General features: G+C 40.4%; 1 protein-coding gene across 1 annotated transcript; it reads left to right on the top strand.

Annotated features, from left to right (window-relative positions):
* Window positions 1–865: 865 nt before the first annotated feature.
* LOC114152064 (heparan sulfate glucosamine 3-O-sulfotransferase 3B1-like) lies at window positions 866–23,813 on the top strand. The gene is made up of 2 exons (XM_028029751.1): window positions 866–1,704; window positions 19,802–23,813. Exons 1-2 carry the CDS (start codon window positions 1,178–1,180, stop codon window positions 20,418–20,420), a joined length of 1,146 nt encoding a protein of 381 aa, XP_027885552.1. The 5' UTR covers window positions 866–1,177; the 3' UTR covers window positions 20,421–23,813.
* Window positions 23,814–25,649: the final 1,836 nt, after the last annotated feature.

The following is a 25,649-nucleotide window of genomic DNA, read 5'->3' as shown; positions in this document are numbered from 1 at the left end:
TAATATTCTGTGTATGAACCTCCTGGTGATCAAACACATATTTGTTTATTCATTCATTTTTTTAAAATAAAAATACAAATAAAGAGTTATTGACTTGAACTTTCTAAAGTTGAAGTCAACAAAAACAGAACAGTAAGAATCAACTTTATTTGAGTAATTATTTTTAATGAATTATTAGTGACAATAACCATGTAATTTTACTAATTGTGTTGAGTAAGTACACTTAAAAATAACTAATCAATTTAAGATTATTTTAGCTGTTAAGCTTGATTAATTCTTACATCGTTATCTGGATAGATATCTAGATCAATAAATGTTTGCAAAAGGGCGATTGGTTAATTGGTTAAATTCCTAATTATATTTTTATTAGTGTATAATTAGCGACTGCTGTAGGTAGCGTTTAATTTGCATACCAAGCATTTCCCTGCTTTTGTTGCTTAACAAAAAAATAAAAATCGGGTTATTTTGTTGTTAGCAAAGCAAAGTCAAACAACGTGTGTAGACAAGTCAAAATAAACTGTTCGGTTCGTCTGAACTCATCTGAACTGCGTGCCTGAAGGGAAACACGTGAAAAACCACAGTTTAATTGTCAAATAAGAAAGTTTTCCAAACTCCCTCTCAAGCAGTAGCTCAACACACACACACGCTCCCCTACACGCAGACACGCACACACGCCTAATTTCCATACCTAGGATCCCACGGCTCAGAAACGCCCCCCTCCCTCCAACCGATTGGTCCTCTTCTGTAAACAAGCGGCTGCATAATTAAGCTCCTCGCTGCTGATTGGCTAGAGCTGCCGTCACTCCGGTTTGCGGCTCCTTATAAGGCGAGCGGCTCCGGCAGCTGCTGTCACAAAGCTGATGAGACGAAGCTGCAGCAGCAGCACCGAGGAGCGACGGGCGCAACTCCACAGTTTTAGCCGTAACTATGATCTCATTCCCGGATGTCTCCATCCCTTCGATCCCGTTCACTTTAGTTGTTATGTGTTTTTCTTTGTAAGTTTTTTTTTTTTTAAAGTTTTTATCGTTATTATTATCATTTTAGTTAGTTTTTTTTTCTTTTTCTTTTTTTTGAAGGGGGGAGCATGTGCTTAATTTTGCGGGGATTGCAGAGGTGCCAGAGGGAGTGAGTCTGGGCACTATGCGCCGCTGGGATCTGATTTGCTCCAGGAAGGCTTATGGAATATTATAGCCCGGTTTTCCACAGCCTGCATGCCTTCTGGTCCAGCCCCGTGAAGAAGAAACTTCTCCTGCTCATCATCATGTTCGTAGTCTGGGTTTACATGCTCTACTCCTGCGTGGGCTACTGCTCCACCATGCCCGGCCTGGTGATGGTGGACACCCCGCGGGGCAAGGAGACCGCTCCGGCGACGGGCCGGAGGTCGGACCTGGTGTCCAGACTGCTGGCCAAGCCTCAGCCCTGGGAGGACGTGGAGAGCGACTACGAGGAGCCGACCATCAGGACCGCGGCGTCCAGAGACCTGCTGGACGCGGATAGAGACAGAGTTCCGGATCCGAGCGCCATGTCCAGCTTCTCCAACGGCTCCGGGAGCAAGAAGCTGCCGCAGGCGATCATCATCGGGGTGAAGAAAGGAGGCACCCGGGCTCTGCTGGAGTTCCTGCGGGTACACCCGGACATCAGGGCCGTGGGAGCGGAGCCTCACTTCTTCGACCGCAACTACGAGAACGGACTGGAGTGGTACAGGTAATAATAATGATAATAATTTTAAAAGATCGTTATTAATTAAAAGATACAATCTTAAAAAGCTTTGTGCGCTTATAACACTGTAAAAATTTAAAAGATGGAATACTTTCACTGGAAAAAAGCGTGTCTCTGTTACTTTTTACGCACAACTGCGTCTACCAACTTTGGCTTAAGAAGGCGCAATTGTAATCTTTATAATAAATAAAACGGAAAATTGAGGAAATGAAATTGGAATTTAATTCCGATCTAAGCATAATAAAATGAGCAGGCTTCGCTCAAATGTGATCTCCTTTCCTCGTTAAGCGTGTTTGGCCTCATTAGTGAATAAACTCTTAATTTTTCAGTCCACCGGTTGTTGTAAGCATGTAGCTTAATTATGTTTTTAAAACATATGTTGACGCTTATATGAAGCTGCTGCAGCCGTCTCTGACGCTAGATCTGCGATGCGCAGTGATCTCTGTTGGACGCGGCGCAACACTGCACCTCCACCCTCGAGGCGCGTCTGTGTCAACTTTTTAACAGTTGAAGGTGTCGCGGCCCACTTCGCCACTTCGCTCCACTTTCGCACACAAACACCGGGAGGTTGAATAAAAGCGAGTTTTATGCCGACTAAAGTTTTTGGTGTCGCAAAATCAGACCCTGATTCTGCGATAAGAAGCGTTATATAAATTCCGACTTTAAGTTGTTGATTGATTTTCAGTTGGATTGGATCTATGTCTCCAAATCCTACCGACCTTTTATTTAATTGTCTTTTATTTTTTTTCTGGGAGGGGGTGGTGGGATTTCATAAAGTAAATATCAGGTCTGCTTGAAACTTGTATGAATTATTCATCATTCTGACATCCGTCAGGATCCTTCATTGTAAGAAACAAGCTGCTGACTGTAAAATTATCTCTTAATTTATATAATGAACTGGAACTAAAAGTAATTACCTTTTGACATTGCTAGAACTAAAACTTTGGTGAAAACAAAAATTAAAATTCTTCACAAAACAGGCATCATGACCTTCACAGAATTTACATTTAAAACATGCAGTGAATTTTCTTTTATTGTGAATTTTTCTATAGAAACAATGAAATACTCTGCAATTAAGACAATAATAGTACTTTAATAAGACTTCATGATCTTTTTAAGCTTGTGTAGACTTGAGTTCTTAATTATGATTTTAAGATGGCTACCACATGCCTGTACCTTGTTTTAAAGAGCTATTATCATCAACTCTTCTATAAGTGTCTGGACTTTACATCTCTAATATTATGTGAGATTTGAATTACCGTGCTTCATGAGAAGAAAAAAAACACCCAGAGCCTACTCACCCCTGAGTTTTGTTTGTGCTCCACAAGACTGTGTCAGGAGAAATGTGTGATATGAACTGAGCTTCCACTTTGGAGTGAAAAATGTGAATTGTTTTGACTGCAGCAAATATAAGCTAATTACATGGGTGCCATGCAGTTCATGCTCACTGAGCCAACAATTTGTTTTGTAGTGTGAGGCAAATGTTCCAGGAAGGCTTTAGGCTGATCTGGTAGAAAGTCATCAAGAAACTATTGCAACTTGGTTTTCTGTTGCAAAACCAGCAGCTGTAGACAGATGCTAATTTTTCAATAAAAAAAAAAAAAAAATCCAGTTGGAGATTTTCAGATGAAATCAGATTCATGTATAAAACCTGCTTTGTTATAGCAATTACAATCTAAATCACATTTTGGCTAACTTGTGTGTGCAACGTTTCTTGTACTGAACTTTTTCTAGTACATTTGCATTGGAGCATGGCCGGCTACACTTATCGGTACAAACGGCACCGTGCATGAATCTTGTTGAATCTTTCCTTATTCCTTTATCTTTCTCCTCCTGGAGCTTCCTGTAATCATTTGAAGTGAATCTTTAGGCTGTAATTGTCGAAATTTGATCAGATAACTTTACTGGGGCAGATACGTTCTGGAACACCCGGTTAAAAAACGGGCCCGGCAACGCCTATGGTTGAGGGCGGCAGGGGGAATAAAAGAAAAGTTGGTCCGCTCTTTCATCCTTTTCTACCGTTAGTGTGTCAGTTGGTTCTAAACAGTGTAAAAAGGGGGATTTAGTGAACAAAAGTGAGGAGACTTTGTAGAATAAAACCCCTTGAACCAACTTTATCCTGTTCATTTACATCATAAAGTGTTAATGTGAGGAGCTGGAGCACTTTTGAGCTTAATTACTGCATTTGTTTGTGCTCAACACAATCAGACGCTATTTGTTTTTAGTAGATTTTACTTATTTGGTCTTTTTTGTCTATTGTGCATAGGTTTTAAAGCCTAATTAAGATTAGACTGCGGTTTTTAATCCTCATCGGTTACTTCGACCGTTTGTAAATCAGCTACTGAAATTACTCGTACTTTAAGATCACTGTTTTTTTTTTTTGTCTCCACATAGTTAGTTTTTGCAGGGATAACGAGAACCACCTCATGTGTTAATAATGAACAAATGGATGTTTAAATATACAGAGCATTACGCTTCAACAATGTAGAGAGGGTGGAAAAGTTTCCGAATTAGAACCAAATGTTGGGAGCATTTGAAATAGGGACACCAGTCCCTGGTTTGTGTGATGCTTTGTGCGCCTGCTGTGATACAAACTTTGATTTACTATCCACCAGTTTGAAAGTTTTGGGGACTGTGCAGGCAGGCTGTTATTTTACTGTTTCCACCCACGGAGTTTGCAACTGCATGTGGAAAAGTGTCTCTGCAACGTCTCAGGCCGTGAAATCTAATACTGATCTTAAACTCTGGGAAGAAGTCAGGACTTTAGCCGTTTTGGGGGGTTTTTTCCTCCCCGGTTGTTTAGATTTGTGTTTTAGATTCTAAGTTTACTCTAAGAAAAGTTATTTGAAAAGCATTTGAGTTGAATTGGATGTTTAAGGAAGATTTTGTTTAAAGCTTCTTCAGTATAATTGAAAGTGAAATCTGTCAAGACGTTTTTTTTTTTTTGTTTTTTTTAGGTGGGATTTTTTTTTTTTTTTCTGGAGAGAAGATGGACAGTGAAAGGAAATCATACTTTATTCATCACCAAGCCCTCCTGAGTGTACTATTAGAACCTGATACTGGACATGACTTTGGGGAAAGAGATGGAATTTTCCAGACAGAAGGAAAACAGAACAAAAAAATAAATAAAAATAAGAGCTGCATGGCATTGAAATGAAAGCTATGGCAATCTCATCCGATCATTTATGGGGACAGAGATTGAGACAGTTATTAGTGTATCAGGGGTTGTGCAACTAACCTCTTCTTGTTTTGTTTGTTCATTTGCACAATCTCCCAGCCGTCCCCTCCCTCCTTTCCGGACACGCATTTAAAGCTGGAATTCCACAAAGCGAGTGCGAGAGAGAAGGAGGTGGAGATAACAACTCTTATTGTGGATTTCTGATGTCCTCTGACAGTTTTTATTTGTGCCAAAGACAAAAACATGTGATTCATGCGTTTGACTGAGGGGTCCTCATATCAGGAGGTACACATTTTCACTGTGTGGTCAAGCATGAACTGGCCTAAAGGAACACATATACATTCACAAAGAGGCAGTTGGAGCTCAAAGGGTCACAGTGCGAACAGAAACATTGATTCATTAGTTTCTGTTTGCACCTGTTTACCATTATACAAGACGTTTTCTTTAGCTAAAATCAATATGTATTCTAAAAGTATTGACACATTCAAGAATTTATTATAAGAACTCTCAAAAATTGTTTAATCGCAGATCCATTTAATCTGGATCTGCGATCTAGATTAAAGTGTCTTTTATTGAGTTTGGACAGTTAAAACTCCTTTTATCCAAAACACAGTCATAAACAATGATAATTATAAACATAATTATAAAACATCTACTTCAAAGAGTGGTTTGAAGTACAGCCCAAAGACAATGCTATCTTGTATTAAATGTTTGATAAATATTTAGTACTTTGAAAACTGCCAGTTTGTAACCTAAATTACAAACTGGAATATATGGAGAAATTTGAGGACATTTTAATGTCAGGGAGACATTTAGTTAAAATAATACAAAGACTAGTGGAAGTCTACGAATGTGTAAGAGAGCCTAAAAAGTGGAGATGCTCTGATTTGTGGTTTGACAGACGTATCTGTCCTGTGTTTAGTTCACGAAGGAAGATAAACTGCGCTACATATCTGCGGCATAGTTATTGTTACAGAACTGACACAACCGAATCTACAAAAAATTGCAGCAACGACCAACTGTAACAGAACCCCATGCTGTATGCAGGGGCTCTGTCTGCACTGATAAAGATTCACTCACCTCTCTATACTGAAAACAGACGGAGCTTCCAATTTAAAACCACTCGTTTCTCTCTCACTAATTCAGCTTCCAGTAATCTATTTGTGTGTGTGTGTATGGAACATTAACCTCTCCTCCTGAGATGGCCAGTTGCTGGTTAAATGTGGAGAGCGGAAGTCACACATCCGTCCTGATCTGCAAAATCCACCATTCATCCCAATACACATGCGCTATTAAGAATGGCAGCTCATCCTTATGAGCACCAATATTTCAAACATGACAGAATGCTTTCAGCTAAAGGTGTTTTTTTTATGCCAACATACTTTGCAAGATGCAGAAATATAATATCAAAACTGTATTGTGGAAGGGCTTTAAAAAAAAAAAAAATCAGCAAATGTTTAATGAAAAGACATGTTGCCTGTCTTTTGCATGTTGTTGGTTTTAAGTCCAACAGAAGAAATTTACAGAATTAATTCCACAAATCAATCAATCTGCAAAATATTTTATTCAAATCAGATGAACCACATTTTTATAAAACATTTAGTAAGACTGAAAATAGTGGGAGTTTTCAGAGTTGATGCATTAAATTGATATAAAGTAAAAGTATTTGTATAGAGTATATCATTCCTACTTCTGGCTGATTGAATATTAAAACTCTGTACATCTTATTTTTTTTAACAATAATGCCACTCTGAATCATCCTTCCATCACTTGAAAAGAAAAACAAAACAACTGAAACATTTTTCCAAAGAGTTAATTTTATTTACTCTCACTGACTGCAGGCCCTTGTCTGTCAGCCTGTGGTCCGTGTTGCTCTTTTCATATTCCATTTAGCCATAATGGCTCAGATGGGGCTTTGATATATAACTGCTTCTTTGTGGTCTTGCTGTCGTGTCGTGGGCTCTGGTCTCAGCTCGCAGTCAGGGCCCAGGCTGACGCTCCTCCCTTTAGATTTAAACCAGAAGCCAAGCACATGTTGGGGACGGAGTGTATGGTCGCATGGACTTGTTTTACACAGGCATTTGTGAAAGTATTCGCACCGTATGAGCTTTTTTCGTATTTGGTCATGTTAAAACCACAAACTGTGTTTTTGTTTTTATTGGGATTTTAAGTGGTAGGCCAATGCAAAGTAGAGCATAATGAAGGTGAAGGACAAAAACTACATGGTTTTCAAAATTTTGAAATTTAAAAACGTTTGTCAGGCACTTTTTATTCCAATCACCCACAAATAAAATCCATTGCAACAGATTGCCCGGTAGTAGTCCACCTGTTTATTTATTTAATCTCAGTATAAATTCAGCTGTTTGGTGAAAACCTCAGATGTTTGTTCGAGACCATTAAGGAACAAACAGCAACATGGGAGCCAAGGAAAGCAAGAGACATGGCATGGAGGTTCGTTTTACACACAGTCAGAGCTAAACTGGAATGGTTTGGATCAAAGCTTGTTCATTTGTTTGAATGGCCCAGTCAAAGTCCAGACCTTAAACCAGTTGAGAATCTGTGTCAAGACTTGGAAAACTAATTCTGGTGAAATAAATAAATAAAACTCGCATATCCTTTATTCTACTTCATCAGTATGCATTACCTTGTGTTTAGATTTGACATAAATCTCAATAAGATACAAAGAAATTTGAAGTTGTGAAGAGACAAAACCTCCATATGCAGTGTTAGTGCTGCTGAGAAGTTTGTTTTTCACTGGAGCACCTAAGTGGTTTGTCAGTCATATGTTGGTTTCTGCTCTCAAATATCGTAAGAGTTAATGTTCATGTCTGAGCTGCGCAGCTTCTGTTCTTCACTTAATGCGGTTCGGGCTCCGGCTGTTGTCAGGAGTCTGCTGGGGATGAATTGGCGCCGTGCTGAGCAGGATGTCTCTCGGGTCTCCCTTTTGTATCTTAGCTGTGATAAAAACTCTGTGGAGGTAAACAGACCCACAAAGCAGCATCAGCAGAAGCTACTTAAGGTGCTACAAAGGGACAAGTAGAGCATTGTTGAAAAGGAGGGAGAGACAGGAAGAAAAAATCACTTATTCCACTGTCAGACTCGGTCTGACTGCGGAAGTCTGCGCGGTTTGAAAGCCGTTATCTGTCTCCTCCCTCTCTGATAGTTCTTAAACCGGAGTCAGGCCACAGCTCCCGGCCGTGTCGGGTACAGTTCTGGATGGTTGCACACCCTTTTATCAGCTCGCTGCAGGAGCTCTCCTGTTTCCACGTAGGTGACCCGTCCGCTGTTTTGTTGCCACGCTGACCTCGCCCTGCTTCCTTCCGCTGAATGGCCAAAGAGGCCACCTGGTTCTATAGAGTGTCAGTGAAAGGCATCAAGCCCTGAAGAAGAGAAAAGGGGGTTGGGGGGAAACAAAAAGCGTGTATTGCTAGTGTTTTCATACATTGGGGAAATGTTGTGGGGTGGTTTGGACAGGCTCAGCTGTGGAACCACAAATAATCTTCATCTTCAATCACAAAAGGCTGCAACAGTCAGACAGCGAACACAAATGTCACAGCGACCCGGCTCCTCAGGGATGAGGAGTATTGATCGGTCAGGCCTGATTGGAGGTGATGTATAGAGATGGGTTAAAGGCTTCGGACTGGGGGTCAGACCCACGACTGCTCGCTGACAGAGGCGGCGTGTTGACCGCCTGCAGAGATACAGGAAGCTGTAAATCCCGCCATGGATTTTGGCAACGTGGTTTTCAAGTTTTACGAAGTTATGCAAAATGTTTTAAACTGTCACTGTTCAGAGTCAGACTCAGTCAAACATGGTCTCAATCAATGGTTCTCCAAAGGCTCTTTTAAGAGCCCTCAGAAACCCTGAAGGACTATTGATTAAAAACTACTAAGTGCTCAAAATATGTTCACATTTTACCACATTCAAATCACAAACTTCAATGTCCATTCTGATTTAATGTCACCGACCAGCACAAAGTAGCCCATAGTTGTGAATCTAAAGAAAAGTAATTCATGACTTTTGGATTTTGTACATTTCAACTAGATATAGGCCTGGAGTTTGACTTGGCTAAACCATTTTATTGGAAGTATGGCTGAGTGTTTAGCATTCTTTTTCTGCTGGAAGGGAAATCTTTACTCTAGATTCAATTATTTTGCAGCTACAGGTTTACTTTTTATCAGCCTGATTTGGCTCCATCCATCAACTCTGACCAGCTTCCCAGTCACCGCTAAAGATAAGCGTCATCAGAACACGATGCTTTGTGTGGTTTGTGCAATCAGCAGGATGTGCTGTGTTTGTTTTCCACCACACTTTTTGTAAGCTGTCTAATCTGTGTCCACTATGTGGATTGTTGCAAATTCATAATGGGTCTTTCTTCAAACAGTTGTTTTGTTGTTGCCAATGCTACATTTATAAAATCCACGATAAATAGTTGTCTTGCTCAGATTCTTCCACCTGACCTGTGGCGCTTTGCAGCTCCTCCAGAGGCACCATGGGCCTCTTGGCTGTTTCTCTGATTAATGCTTTGATTGTTTAGCTGGATGACTCTTGTTATTGACTCTTTATGGCCTTTTAATATTTGGATAAGAGATTTAACTGTGCCCTGTGTGCCTGGCCTGTTGGCTTAGGTGGGCTGTCATGTCTTGGTAATTTTGCGGTGGTGCCATACTCTTTCTTTTTTCAGACGATGGATTCAACAGCACTCTATGATATGTTGAAAGCTTGGGAAAATAGCTTTGTAACCTAACCATGCTTTAAACGTCCTGCCAAACAGACCTACCCTGTCCTCTTCATAATAATTGCCTATGTTTTTCTCTAGTTCATTCACCTGGTGAATATTTAAAAGAAGAATCTCTTCTAAACACTGGAGCAGCAAGCATGTAGGTGCTTCGTGCAGTTGTGGAGAGGAAACCCTGAATTTGGATGATCAGATACTTTAGATCTCAGCTTGTTTCCTGATTCCTGGAACTCCCTCGGCTCCTCCAAGACTCAGCCAACCGTACAGCTGACAGCAGGTTCACATTCTCTGCTCAAACCCTTAATAATAACACACACACAAAAGAAACGTCCAGCTCCGAGTTACTCCCTAAAAAAAAATCTCCCTTAAGCCATCCCCTTTACGAAAACTTGCTCTCCACTCTTCCAGCTGTGCACTTGTGCCACTGACGAGCAAGAATAGTGTCACATGTTGCGCTCGGTTTGTCCATTCCTGGGCGGGGCTCGTGGCAGGCCTCGCTGCTCTCGCTGCTCCTTTTCGGTCAGCGCGGAGGCCCTCTTTCCCCGCTGCCTAAGCTGGCATGGCCTATTTAAAAACACACACAGTGACCAGGGGGGTAGAGAAATGGAGAAAAGGCGCTTTTCAAGCCTAAATTACAACCAGTTAATAGTGAAAGGAGAGACCTGTGGAGAGAGGAGTGGCAGCACTGGGGTGTGTTGTTTCTCCTAAACCCCCTACTCCTGTTGTTCAGTGAAGACAATATGGAAATTGTGGAGTGGGGGGTTGACAGGAAGTTTCACACCTTAAACCTTTCATCATGTTTAGAAATTGCTCAAATGACAAAATGCTTTCCAAAAGCTTTATAAAAGTAGTTTTGTGTACAAGCAGTGAACAGGCCGTCCCTCTGTGAAATGTGTGAATCAGGCCCTTTTAATAAGGCGATAATTTGGATGTTGTTAAACATGTCAGGACAGAACCAGACACCCTCCCTTTGGAGCTGTTGGTCATTCATGGCAGCCAAATAAACACTCATTGGCACATTAGAGCAGCCCACCTGGAGGAGAAAAAGAAAAACTTGTGTTAAAGATAGCTCAGCAGAGGAAGTCCTCGCTCATGTTCTGGGAAGAGAACCTGCCTAGACGCCACACTTGTCCCAGAGGTGCCCATTAAAGTGCTGCAGAGCAGGTCTGCCTGTGGGAGAGAGGACATACACACCGGACTCAGACTGAGAGCGACCAAGGCCCCCTGAGGTTTTCATTAGCCTGGTAGTAAAAGAGCAGAGCTCATTAGAAGCCCCTGAGTCACCTCTCCCTGCCTGATTCACACTATCGCTTTCTGCTTTTCCACGTAAGAGTTGTTGGGTTTCTTTGTAAAAACACTTTGACTTCAGGTCAGACAAGCCAGTTATACGCTCCTCTTCATGTCAGTTATTGTGCTCCGAATCGCACACGTGGCACAAATAATTCGCAGACAGTATCATATTCAATAAATAGAGTAAATAGAGTCACGTTATTCTATTCAAATACCTCCAATTTCAAAGTCTCATGTTAACTCTCATATTTGTGACAATTGAATCACCATTTTTAATTTCTTTCTTTTTTTTTCTTACCAAAATATTATCTATATTGGATGGTTGCTGTACATGGATGGATGGGTAGCCAATTGACAAATTGATGAATGAGTCAGCCATCCTTTCAATAATTTAATAGCCCATTAATTTGGATGCATGGATAGATGGGCAAATAAAACACAAAAGTCAAAGATTTATAGGCATATGTTTTTTTTTTTGTTTGTTTTTTTTTAATAACAAACTGACCAAATATGAAACTGAGTTCAAAAACTGAAACACAAAAACATAACCTAATCAAAAATAAACAATAAAAAAAATACTAGAAACAACATAGGAGTAAATCAGAAAAACTCAACACATTGTGTTTCAATGTAGCCAGAAGACATTTTTAACGGCTATTGTGAATACAATACAACGGATACAACAGGTAGGCTGAAATGTAAAGGGAAGCAAAGGATTACCAAAGGAATGCTGATGTTTCCCATTTTCCTCTGAATGCAGCAGGTTAATTGTCAAGACTGGTGCTTTCCGACTCCATGCAGCTAATTACATGTTGGAACGTCAGGCTGTCTTTAGGAATTTGTGAAGCATTAACCTGCCACGACAGCTACAGTGTGAATGGAAGCAAAATAATAACCTCAACACACTGGGAGATGTGAGTGACATACTTTAAAGAGGAAATCCCCCTCTTTCTCGTGCACGCACACACACGCACACCATATGTAGTTCACCTGTCTTCAAAAAGGTGTGCATGCCGTTACGGCTGACAGCCAATTCAAACAGGATGCAAAGCAGCTCCCTCACTGCTTCTGTCTCCGCACGTCTCGAGAGAACGGAGGGGGTGGCGACATGTATGTTCATCTCGAGTCTGTTTCATCTTTTATTCATCTTCACCGCAGAGAGATCAAGGAGTCATGTGCCTCCTGGTGCATGTCAAGTGTCAGGAAATCAGTCAGAATGCTTGATTCTGCCCACACACACAAATGCTACCACGCATAAGTCTTCACCTGGAGCTTCTCGCTCCTGTTTGCCTGTATTGTTTCCTTCTTTTTCCCCATTCTTTCACGGTCCATCGGGTTTTTGAATCCGAGCTGTCAGCCACCCCAGTGTTGATGGAGAAGTGGAATCTGTCGGCCGTAGAGTCTGGCAAAAGTATCCAGACGTGCAGACTTTTTACACTTTGTCACGTCGCAAGCAAAAATGTGTTTTATCAGGGTTTTATTTGTTACAACAACACAAAGTTTAATTGTGGAGTGTAAGGAGAATGATTTGTGTGTAGGCGTGCGTGAGTGTGTATTTTTATTTTTAATTTTACAAAAAAAAAAGAAAAAGTATCTATATCCATTCCAGGTTAGTCTGACACCCATAAATAAAATCCAGTGGAAATGATTACCTTCAAAAGTCAGATTTAATCCTATGAAAAAAAAAAAGTCCCCAAACTTCTAAAAATAAAAAATAGCAGGACACGACTGTAAACCTACCAAGACATGGGCATTCCCTGCACTTTTCAGAGAAGATATCAAGAAACTACAGCTCAGGTGAAAGAGTCAATGAACGCCTGTTCAACAGCACAGTTTGTCTAACAGCAGCACAACTGCTGTTAGACAAACACTAAACAGATCTGGGTCTTGTGAAGGAGTGAGCAGATGAAAAGCATTAAAAAAAAATTTTTTTTCAGCTACATGTTATGTAGGGGGACATAGCAAATTGCTGCAAGAAAGCGCTGTGATCAGCAGACAGCCAGAGCTGCTATAGTATGAAATGTCTTCACATGGAGAAAAATCCTTCCACTTTGCAATTTTACCTTACTTTATGTTGCACTATTTATATATAACCAGCTAGAAATACTTTTGATTGACATTGTAGCTCTGATCCTTCAGCTAACACTGATTAGAGCAAATTACGAGCGCTAAACAAATTGGGTGGTTGGTCTGAAAGTTTGTGTGTTCTCGTCTTGTATTACATCAGACAAACTGCAAAGATGTTTGAGTGTCAGCAATGAAATGCACCCGTCATTTTTGTTTCAAACCAGCAAAGCTTTCTGGGCAAGCTCTGTAAAAGGCAAAAGAGAAAAATGGACCGTACTTGTGAAGGAATGCTCCCCCCTCCCCAATTCCCCAGGGGACAGGAGGAGGTACTGCTATTTTCTGCTCGCTGCCATCCCTTTCACCAACTCCTCTATTTTATTTATGCCACATGGTGGGCTGTCTCGCGTCTCTGCAGAGTTATTAACGCTCTGTAATTCCACACAGGCCCGAAAGATCCTTGATGGCTCTGCACATTCTTGGTTTGCATCCCAAAAGGTGCCAAAGAGCAGCAGATATACTTAAAAACACATTTTGAGAGAGCTCGGTGCAAAATTGAATAATTTGTGCTTGCAGACCGCGATAGTGTCAGAGAGGAATGTCTCGAGCGGCAACAGTTTTCTGTTTATTTCTTTTACTTTGCTATGTCTGATGTTGCCTCCAGAAACCAAACTGGTTTGATCCCAGAACCAGTCGGGTTGGTGTGTGACCGCAAGCCCTGACTCTCCTTCTCTTGTTGTTGATTCATGGAGCCTGTCACTCACTTTCCCTCCCCTGCTCATATACACACACGCACACACTCCGACTGTATGAAGCTCTGCTCTGAAGAATCAGACTGCAACTCCCTGATTTCAGTGAGAAATGAAATGACGGAGGGACAATTTGCGTCTGTTTTGTTTACTCCGAGGGTCAGCGGATTCTCATGCCGCTCTGACTTCATGCAACTGCAGAACGAGGTTCAGGGGGTTTCTGGGAGCCGCATTCATCAACCCAGATCAGGACTCCAAATCTAAGCCTCGGAGTTTGAGTGTCAAAGTGTCAGCGAGTTTCTTTTTCTATTTTCTTTTTTTCAGTCTGGGGCCACTTCCTTCGAACTCCCTTCCTCTTTCCCATCTGATAAAACTGTTATCCATTGAAATTATGCACACACTGTGAAACAAAAGCGTGAACACTACCTGTTCTAACTCCTCACTGCAAGTCAACCCATGTATCAGTGGCCACAGTTGAAAATAGTCAGCGGTAGCTCCAGTCAGCCTGACAGGCACTTTTGACAACAAGTAATCGGAGGAGGAATTTAGCTGTCAGACGGCTCTTCTCACTGTGGCTGGATGATATTTTCTCTCCCATACGCAGCGTCCTGAGTGTGTGATACTAGGCCAGTCTGAATTATTAATCCTTTTAGCAGACAGATGACTTGGATGGGGGCTTCTGCACAGCCACTCTCTTGAGTTTCCAGTGACACCTTTACTCAGTGAAGCCTATAAATTTGAAACCTCGGTCTGATCAGGCTGATGCGTCTGTGGCGTTGCATGGAGGTGCCTAATGTCCATGCAAACACAGAGGACAGGCGTATTATATAGCAAGAGTAGAGGTAGGCGTGCCTCTGTTTTTTTGCATCTGCAAAACGCGTTGGAATGAAAGCACAGGCCCAGAGATTCATCTTTCTTGCTCAGTGATGCAAGTTGTGAGTTTTAAAGAAGGCAAGTCTAGTTCTCAACGAGGAAAGGAAGTGTCAGGAAGAGCTCCGTGGCAACATGCTAACAACTGGGCTCAGCTTCAAGTGCTTGAAACAGAGCAAAGATAAACTGTCCTCATTATTCCTTTAATTTACAGCCAGAGTTGTGCTCTGCAGTTAGATGTGATGTCAGACGCAAAGCGCCTTGAGCCCATATTTCAAAATGTCTGGCTTCTGTGTGTGCTTTCCAAACATTTAGTGAGCCAACAGAGTCGTGCATGGCTTTTATCCGTACACATTCTTTTGTACACGAGGCCCCGTGTGTGGCGACAAACTAACATTTGACCATGACCAAAAGTTAACCAACCTCACAAAAAAAAAACATGGTGGTGGCTGTGTCATGCTTTGAGAATGAATTTCTTTAATAGACACAGAAGAAGAATAGAAGATAATCCTGAAATCTTTGCTGGCAAGGAGAACATTTTTATACACCAATGGCTTTCTACAAACCCCAAATATTAGTGCCATTATAAGATAAAGCTAAGTGTTTTGTTTGTTCATGCAATGTAGCTCAAATGTTCTCAAGGGATTTGAAATTCAATATAAGGACACTTTTATGTGACCGAGCAAGTTTTGCTCAAGCAGCTTGTCTGTCAATGACGAGCAACTTTCATTTTTAGGAAATGAAGTATTTCCTAAAAGAGTCAATGAAATTTTAGGAAATACTTCATTTTAGGAAATGAAGTATTTCCTAAAAATGCTTCATTGGTCCATGAGAAAAGCTGAGTTCGGAGAACTGTTGAAAAGAAAGAGCTCCTTTCAGAAATCTTATCCCGATTTCCACCCTCCTCTTCTTCCTGTTTGTGAAGCGCCCCTTTTCTATCGAACTTCAAACCCTGATTCCAAGAGGTCGAGGGAACCTTGTAGATCAATGAAAAGGGCAGAAGGGTGAAGAACATGAGGAAAGTTCAGGACTTTCAACAAAGAACATAGCAACTGTCTGATTTATTTTAGGTTTTGTGTGTTTTATCCTGAAATTTTGATTCGGCTTATAGCTAATTTACGCACACTGTTGTTTTAGGCGACTGTACCTCCCATGAGAGTGCAACTCTCACTTCAGGGTTTTCCATCCACAGAAACATCTCCATGCAACCTTAAGAAGCCCGCAACACTAAAACCACACCCTCTCTTTGCGCGCAGAAACAAAACACCCTCTGATTTGTCTGCATTTAAATAGACAAACCCTAATTTGAGATTCAAATGCTCTTTCAACTTCCCTGACATGCGAGATAATTGAAAACATTTTGTATTGACGAGAAAAATTGTCAAATGGCTTCCTTTTAGAGAGTGATGCTGTGACACATTAAGCTCATTGGCAGCCTGTTATCGTCAAATCAAACATGACAAGAGGGAGGCAGAGGCATCAGACAGAAATAACTTATTTCCTGCCTCCTATTTGACTCCGGTGAGATGATGACTCTTTAAAAAACAAGGGGCCAAAGGGCCATGTTGCCTGCCCCGGTGTGAGGCCTTCATTTGACAAGGGCCTCTGTGGATTCTGTCTTATCATCATGTTTGTTATGCCTTTCAACTTGGAAATACCCTCAGAGAGGCAGTTTAGAGAGGCACGGAGGGGCAAACAATGAGAGAGTTCATAGTAAAGCAAATGAATTGAAGAGGGTGATAGTTATTTACAGAACTACTCTTCCTCAAGCCAGACAGTTGGACCCAGAGGAGTTGTTGTTATCTTAGAGGAGCAGGGTGTTGTTTGCAGGGTGATTCTGGCACACGCTTCTCTTAAGAGCTCTCCAAAAGGTTTCTCTCACTTGATTTTGAAGGATGGAGAAGTGCTCCACTCATCCTGCCATCAGCACCCGCAACCCTCCTCCTCTTCTTCTTCTTCTCCCTCCAACAACTCCTCTTCACCCTGCCCCCATCCCCGCCCCTGACCACTGCCCTGCTCACCCCTGCGCACAGGAACAATGGTTCACTCTGAAAGAAAAGCAGGAAGAAAGAGGATCCCAGTGTCACAGAATTGCCTGTTTGGCGACGGAATCTTTAAAAGCAGCACCTCATAAATCAAAAAAGAACATAATGGTCATTGTTTCTCCAAGAGCTACTTGTTCCTCCGAAATTCCCCTCCTTTTTTTTGGCAGAAAGAGTAAGCAAAGTCAGAGGTGGGGATTTTATATTAGTGGGGGTCCTTTTCTTGTCGATTTGGCGCTTTTAGGAGTTTCCTTACCACTTTTCTTTCTCTCTTGCTGTCAGACCATCCCCTTGCTTTGTGCTCCTTCAACCCCCCAACAACTAGATGTTTTGTTTTTTTTCATCACAAAAAAAAAGCATTCCCTGAGCTTGGATCAGCATAATCTGTCACTTTGCACATTGTAACTCAGGCCTCCTCCCTATCTCCACGCTGCATTGTCACGTTGAAATCGGATTAAATGGGAAGCCATTTGCCTTCTCTGGTTAGTCGTGGACTCTTTTTGTATGTTGGCAGAGGGAATGACGAAAAGCTTGAAACCAGCATCCCCATTGTGCATCAAGAAAATGGCAAACAGTCAGGCATGTTTCGTCGTACTCCTTGATGTGCTGCATAAAAAGTTTGAGTCTAGGTCCTGCAGCTGCTTTTTTTTTTTTTTTAGATAACAAAAGGTATTTTTTTTATCTGCAAAAATGGGGTGCTCCTTCATAAGAAACATGAACCGGATCTGTTTTGATTACAATGCGCTATTAATGAGCCTCTGCATTTGATTTATTCACCCCTTTGACGTGTCAGTAATCAAGATGATGTTATCATAATTAGATCACTGGTGCTGCATTAGGATTACACAAATCTGCCAACACTATTTCCATAAAGCATTTTTATGGCTACCTAGCAATACCTTTGACACTTCTCCCCCCCTCCCCCCCCTCCCCCTCCCCTCAACACAGGACCTTTTTCATTGAGTTTGTTGCATGCAAATCTTTGCTTTGACAAATAGCTAATGCTGTATGAATTAGCCATTAGCTAGCTGGACATGAACTAGATTTAAGCGTTTTCATGTGTATTTGGGAGCAGCGGCAAAAGCTCTGGGGATTGCAGGATAGTTTCCATTTTTTACCTTTCAGGCTGTCAACATGTTGGTTAGGATTACAAAGGATTAATTGTATTTGTCTCTACAGTGGTGTCAAAACAGTAGAATAAGTGTTAAAGCCTTGAAAACAGGATGGAGCAACAATCTTATCTGTGACAGTGTACAACCTGTTTTCGCTAACATCCCTTCTTTTTTTTGTCCTGCTAATTTTTTGATTTTTTCCTATTTTACTTTCTTTAGATTTTGGCAAAATTCTATTTCCTAATGTTATCCCTATTCCCAAGGCCTTAATTAAAAGCCACAAGAAAGCACTTAAAGAACCTGATACGTCATTAGTTCTCACCAAGATCAATAGGCCCACATATGAAGTGTAAAACGAGTTATCTATTCAGCAGATTTGGTCTTCAACAATAGGTGCTAGCGTTAGATAATAAAGTTTTCATTAGCAACTTTTACAAACATGTTCTGGATTTTATGAGAAGGTTTTATGGAAATTGGAGCCCTCTGTCTAAAGAGTCCCAAAGGATATTAGAGACTTTTTATGCAACCCTCTAGGTACTTTACTGAACTTACCACGTTCTTTCATGGAAATTATTGCTCACTCCTTTAGAGCTTACTAGGTAAATTCAGAGATTACTGGAAACTGCCTGTCAATTTCCAAAAGAGTGCCTGGTATGATTAGAGAAAGTAATCAAAATACATTGGCTGAGTAAGGTTATTAAAGTAACCTTTAAGTTCCCAGAAACTACTCTCTAAATAACTGTTAAATTTTCCTAAGGGAGTTTCTGTTAGGTTATGGGAAAGTAGCCAGAATGTTCCACAGAATAAGCTCTAATTTGAACAAAAGTTCAGGCTTTATTATAGTAGTTCATCATAGCTTTTGTACATTTAGAAAAATTTTACCACAATACAAAACCAACTACAAGATAATACACCAAACTAGACCTTGAAAGAGTTTTGTTTTTATTTGTTTGACATGTCTTAGAAAAATCAGAGAGCTCATACCTTGAACCATTTTCAAAAAAGTCATTCATGCTACATCAAAGTAGCTGTGTTCCTTTCTGGTCCAGTTTGTCAAAATGGGAAAGGCAACTTCAGATATAGGACAGCTCTTAACACAGTCATCATAATGATGCCTCTGCCCTCAGTCATTACTTCAGGACTCCAGTGCTGGAAGAAAAAAAAAGAAAAAAAAGCACATTTGCTTTTCCTTCAAGAGTAGTGTCTTTCAAGTAACACTTCATTATTCTTGCACATTTCAAAGCCTTTCAAAGAAAAAGCCATCTCATATCAGATAAAATTAAATCCTTTTTTTGTGTGTGTATGCGGCAGTGCTATCAACTTTCATGGGTGATTTCTTTTCTTTAAGTTATATTAATTTTTTTATTCTTTGGCGAGGCACAATTGCCTGCAGGCAAGTCAGCAATGCAGATTATCTGGTATATAAAGTGGAGCTAAGCACTTTTTGGGCATCCAGTAAATAGATTCCACAAAACTATAATAAGAAGAGAAAAATATTGAAAATATCATCAGTCATTCTGATGCTTTTTTTTGGCTTAACAAAAAAATATTAGGCACATATAATTAGACACATAAAGAAATTAATCCTAATTGTAATTTCTTCGTTTCAAAACTGCTAACTCTATCAAATGATCTGCAGTACACTTTCCATATTCCTGTGCTTAGAATGTAAATTGGAAATCGACCTAATAGAAATTGGTATCAACGAGTCAAAACATCTCTACTCTCTCTAAAAGAGTTTAACTCAAGATTGGCCACGTTCAAAACCTTCCACAGCAGCTTCTCTGTGGTTGGTTGTGCTGTAATAATGGGTTCTGTCTCTTGTCAAAAGTGAGATATCTTCTGAGTGACTAAGCTTGTTGATGTTGGAGAGCTGCCTCCACTTATAGGTTTTTAAGCCCTGCAACAAGGCTAAACAGGCTCAGTGAGTCATTGATTACAGAACGCAGAACTCCATCAAGTTGATTACATTATGCAAGACCTTTCTCAGATTTGTTTCCCCTCTCTAAACATTTTTTTGTATGCTTTTTCTTCTTCAGGGATCTGATGCCAAAAACCCTGGAGGGCCAGATCACCATGGAGAAAACGCCCAGCTACTTTGTGACCAGAGAGGCCCCAGCGAGGATATCGGCCATGTCCAGAGACACCAAACTGATCGTGGTAGTGAGGGACCCCGTCACCAGAGCTATCTCTGACTACACGCAGACTCTGTCTAAGAAGCCCGATATTCCCTCTTTTGAGAGTCTCACCTTCAAAAACAGGACTACGGGGCTCATTGACACCTCATGGAGCGCCATCCAGATCGGCATCTACGCCAAGCACCTGGACAACTGGCTGCAGTACTTCCCCATGGACCAGATCCTCTTTGTGAGCGGCGAGCGTCTGATCAGCGACCCGGCCGGAGAGCTGGGCCGCGTGCAGGACTTCCTGGGCCTCAAGAGGATCATCACAGACAAACACTTTTACTTCAACCAGACCAAGGGATTCCCGTGCCTCAAGAAGGCAGAGGGCAGCAGTAAGCCCCACTGCCTGGGAAAAACCAAAGGGAGAACCCATCCGAACATTGATCCCGAGGTGGTGCAGAGGCTACGGGACTTCTACAGGCCCTTCAACATGAAGTTCTACCAGATGACAGGACATAACTTTGGTTGGGATTGAAGTCAAAAAAGACTTTCTTTTTTTTTTGTTATTTTCTTATAGGAGATTTTTTCTATGTAATTCATTGGCAAAAAAAAGGTGGAGATATTGCTATATATATATGTAAAATGTACAGAAATCTATTTTATAATAATTTATTTTTATTTCTAAGCAATTAATTCACTAAGCTGCCTAACCAGATTTGTACATAACATCTGACCCATGTGTTGTTTTAACATTCCTCATCTTAGGTTGGATTTCTCTGGCTCCCCACCTGTAGTCCTGTAAATTCCTGGTGCTGCACAACGCAGATGATCAGCAACGACTGTAGTCGAAACTGTTTTAGAATAACTACTAAGGTAGAGATGCATCTGTCATCTATCAGAATCGCCCGATCGATTCCCTTGATCATCTCTATTCTGTGATCGGCAGGTCAAATTCTAAATTTTATTTCTTTTCCCACTATTAATTAAATGCATCATTACTAAGAATTCCCTCTTTTAAAACTCAAAATTCACAAGCAAACGGTGTGTATTTTGATGCAGTTATTTTTTGTTGTTGCAGTTTAAATATAACGATTGGAGATAAATGGTTTTATGCACTAAATGGAAACATTTTACAATCCCTTCATTTTTGTTGCTACCCAAAACTGCTACCTCTGTTTTATAACTTTTATGTGTTATAACCCCTTTGTAGAAAAATCAAGATCGGCATGACAGATTTAAGTAAATATCAGTATCGGCTTAGAAAAGCGCAATCTGTGCATCTCTATGTAAAAAGCGCCACATTACGGGTACAGAGTGCTCACAGAGAAGTGGAGAGCACCTATTTATGTGCATTCTTAGTTATAGTTGTTGTATAACTTCATCCTGTCACAATGTGCTTCAGTTCATTTATTCTTTCTGGATCCTGCATAGGCCTGAGCAGCAGAACTCGTCCTATTCCACCCAGTAACTGGTTGATCAATAGACCTAATTGATACTCATTGTGTCACTCACGCTTAAAGTATACAGCTGCCCTTTTATTTTCAGTACTTCTGCTGCCTGCTCTAATGAGTGACCCATCCATCAAACAGTAAATCCCATCTTGGACCACGTAAGGCTCCATGTTAACATTATGCTAATCGGGTAAAGGTAACTGGCAGATCGATCGGGCCTCCCCGTTCACTGCTTCACTGGCTCAGAGCCAAGCTCCTGCCCTATCTGCTCAGAGCAAAGGTCACGCAAAGTCTCAATCAAATTTCCTTGAGAGGCATTTGATTTGTTGAGGAGAGGGAAGCGGGTCAGCGGGACTGCGTGCCTTTCTTTTCACCGTGAAATAGAAAACCTTTGCAGGTGGCTGGAGATACATATCTGCAAGAGGTCTAGCATACAGATAGGAGAGATGAGAAACACAAACGCCTCACTTAAATGCCACTTGTTCAAACAGAAGAAGTCCATGTGGCCCGGTTTTTGATCACAGACTAACCAGTTCAAAGGAATAAAAGATTTGTTTTGTTGTTGTTGTGAAGCACTCGTGCCCCAACATGAAGAGTCGCGCAGCGTTTCAGTGTCTAACCTGTGACACTTGAATTTTCCAATTCAAAATCCCATGTGCTTTCATTCATTCGTGGCTTACATCTTCTTGCAGAAGTATTCATACTAGCTTTTTTTTATTTATTTTTTTAAGTTTTCACTTTGCAACCCCGAACTTCCATGTGCTTTTTATGTGACAGACCAACACAGAGTAGTGGACAATTGTACAGTAAATTTCAAAGAAAGATGTGTGATTTTCAAAAGTTTTACAAGTGAAAGTTTTTGAAGTGTGACATGAATTTGTGCTCAGTCAACTTCTGAGTCAAAAACATTGTGCAAAAATCTTTTGCTACACATCTAGAGAATGACTTTTGCCCACTTCTCATAGCAAAATATCTGAAGTTGAGTCAAATTGGATGGAGAGCATCTATGAGTTTTCAAGTCTTGCCACAGACTCTCAGTTGGATTTGAGTCTCTACTTTTTCAGCCTCTTCCAGGTTCCAGGTTTTCTCAACCCAGCTTCTGCAGAAAAGAATCCCAACATCATGATGCTACCACCATGATGTTTCAATGTGGGTATAGTGTGTTCACTTATGTGCATTGTTTTATCTCAGCCTCAAATAGCCGTTAGCATGTAAACACACAGCACACTTAGTTATTTTTCCTTCATTTTGCAATCATTCACTACTGTTTCTTGGTCTCACACATTAGAAAGTCACACTAATTATTTTAATGTAATGCAATGCTTAAAAGTTCAAAGGGTACAAATACTTTTGCAAGGCACTAAATATACTTTATGCCTTATCCATATGTTATATGTTCACCTTTCACCAACGCATCTCAACTCTCAACTTGTTGCCAAAAAATATTTTGAGTTGCTGTCACGTTTTACACAATTTACTCACTATCTGCTTTAGTTTTGTTTTTATTTCCCTTTAGTTTGAGTTTTTGTCTTTCTACTTGAATTCTTGATATGCAAGATTGTGAGGATGTGAAGTTACCAGTCTTTGACATTCTGCAGCGGGGGAATGCTACTACAAGGGCACATGTGACATACTGTGCAAAACTATGCTATGCACGCCCTGTGCAGTAGTCGTTTTTGTAAATGCAGGAATTATAGGAAGGGATTGTCAGCATCCGTAGTGGGTTTTATGTGTTTACATAGAGCTCAGGCTGAATGTACACAAGCTATACTCACATTAACTTTAAAGGTAATATTGTCACTCCACTGCCCAGTTTATCTTTTTTTTTTTTTTAAAGATTTTGTGCCTCTCTAACCAACACAATTAGCCTGTTTCATTTATTTAAGCAAATGGTCACTAAACTGGTTGCTTCCCCTTTTTTCAGTTGAAACTAACTGCCTCCACCCGACAGCTGGTAGCAGGGGGAATTTTCTTTTTCTTGTGCTTTCTTTTGCGTTCACTCTGAATGAGTAATGATGCTCCAAGTGAGAACTAGTCTCCATCAACCCTTCACTTGTGCAATGTTTGAGCATTTACTGATGACTTCTCCCATCAAACCGTCCTGTACTGGAAGGAAAAGCCAGATATTTTCCTTAAAGGTGTTTTGCAGTTAACTCTGGAGGATAAAACCAATGCAGTCATAGATGACATTCGGCTTGCTGCATTGTTTATGGTTGAGTTTTATTCAACCTGTTCTAAGATCTAAAACTGTTAAAAATGTTTCTTATCTGCATATGATATGATTTAGACTAGCAGATCTGTATGTACAAAAAGAGGGAAAAGACATGAAATTCAAGTATTTTGTTGTATGTACATCAAAGGAATTAATTTTACACAATGAAAAAGCAAAATGGAACAGATGTTTCTAGATGAATCAATAATGAACATTCATAATATTTCTTTTTATGAAGAAATAAAGCATATATTTTACCAAACTATCATCGAAGTGACTTTTCTTTCCTTCATTTTCCTACAAATATAAGTTGAGTGCTGATTTTTGCACAGCTTTACCAGTGAATGTGAAAGGCGCTATTGATGCCAACTTTCCCTGAAACTGAAACCGACAATTCTTTAAAAACGTCTAAAAGTTTCCCCAAAAAATAAGGGACACATCAGCAGAATATATATTGGGATTTTTACCTATGAGAGCCCACAGTGACAAAAGCACAAGGAATTGTAATGCTCTGGAAAAATTGCACTCCGGTTAGTTGAGACCGGCATTGAACTGCTAGGCTTGCATGCAACACACTATAATTGGTTGAAAACTAACACTGCACATCACTATGAACATTCCATCCATACAAATACTCTAAAAATGGAGCCAGATGCCGCAGCTGCTATGAGGTTCATTTCCAAGAACGTTTGTTTTTGCTTATACAAACGAGTCCTTTGTTCTTGTACTAGAACACACACACACACACACACACACATATATGTATATATGTGTGTGTGTGTGTATGCATGCTTTTTCATATCAGCAATAACAGCTCGCTGTGTTTTTACAGACTTCTTTTGCATTCTGCCCCTAAGGAGATCCGTACCAGAAGGCCACACCTGGGCATCACCTGTTGACTATTTTCCAGACAGTGGAATGACTTGCATCAAATTCCTTTGAGGCCTCTTTAAATTTACTCATAAGCTGCAACCACCGTCTTCCCAAATGTCTCAGACAGCTCTTTTGATCTTACCATGGTGTCTACTCTTTCAACAGTTGGAGGCATATGAAGCTAAATGTTTGAATTTTGAACAGGGCAAACCTCCTTCAAAATGCTAACTAATGATATTCTAACTATGTTGTGATTTAATCCTTAAATCCTGAATCTGCACACGGTGTTCGTTGGTAGCTAAATTTGTCACCATGAGAAAACAGGCAGACTTGTGTTACTTAATGGTGCATTGTCCATTAAAAAACACAACTAAAATAAATAAATAACAAATATGATCTAATTTGAACGCCACTGTGCAATTTTGTTTATGTTAAAAGTGGGTAACCTGATTTATTACAAAGTAAAAAATTAAAATAAAAGTAACATTAAAACTGACATTAAAAAATTCAGTGACAAGGGGCTGCATAATTTAAGGTTTTATATCTTCTTTTTTTTTTTTTTATCAGGGATGGATGTGATTCCACGTAGTTTATATTAAGTGTAGAACTCGCCTCTCCGCATGCGATTGAAATGTCTGGATGAAAAACAAAAAAAAAATCTTTGTCACAATGTCCACTGCACAGCACAGGGCACAAAGCAGCTTCCAGTTGTTTCTTCAGACCGCGACGCTTTTATTGAGCGTATCCATTAAGGTAGGATGCTTTCTGATTTTGCTTTTTGTTGTACGAAGACAAAACAATTTCTGTCAAACGTGAACTATTTTTTTCTCCGAACAATCATACCATTTCGATTAATGAGGGTTCAGTCCTAATTAGTGTTATTGACAACACCTGTTTTACCGGCGTGGACGGCGCATGCTCCGGTAAAACATTTTTAAAAAATCAACTTATTTTATGTTTTCAGTGTTTGTCACACAAATGGAATATGGCATAAGAGTTGAGAAACTATGTTTAATAAGAAATAGGCCATTTAAATGATGCTTAACTGGCATGAAGTGGTCAAAAGGGTTCCAAAAAAAATCATTCTGCCTCCACCACCAGCCAAACTGAAGATACAAGGCAGAAGCAGGCAATGTTTTTCCAATCTGTTAGCCTGTTTTCTCAACTCCCAGCAGCAGCAACTGGTGCGGTCATTCGCATTTTCATCCGAATGACTGCTGCTTTCTGG

Source organism: Xiphophorus couchianus, chromosome 10 (genome assembly GCF_001444195.1).
Source record: "Xiphophorus couchianus chromosome 10, X_couchianus-1.0, whole genome shotgun sequence".
NCBI lineage: Eukaryota > Metazoa > Chordata > Actinopteri > Cyprinodontiformes > Poeciliidae > Xiphophorus > Xiphophorus couchianus.
This window is presented reverse-complemented; position numbering and strand designations above follow the sequence as displayed.

Coding starts and splice junctions, on each gene's coding strand:
- LOC114152064 (XM_028029751.1), top strand. CDS start 1,178: ATGGAATATTATAGCCCGGTTTTCCACAGCCTGCATGCCTTCTGGTCC. Junction 1,705..19,801: donor AACGGACTGGAGTGGTACAG/GTAATAATAATG, acceptor TTTCTTCTTCAG/GGATCTGATGCCAAAAACCC.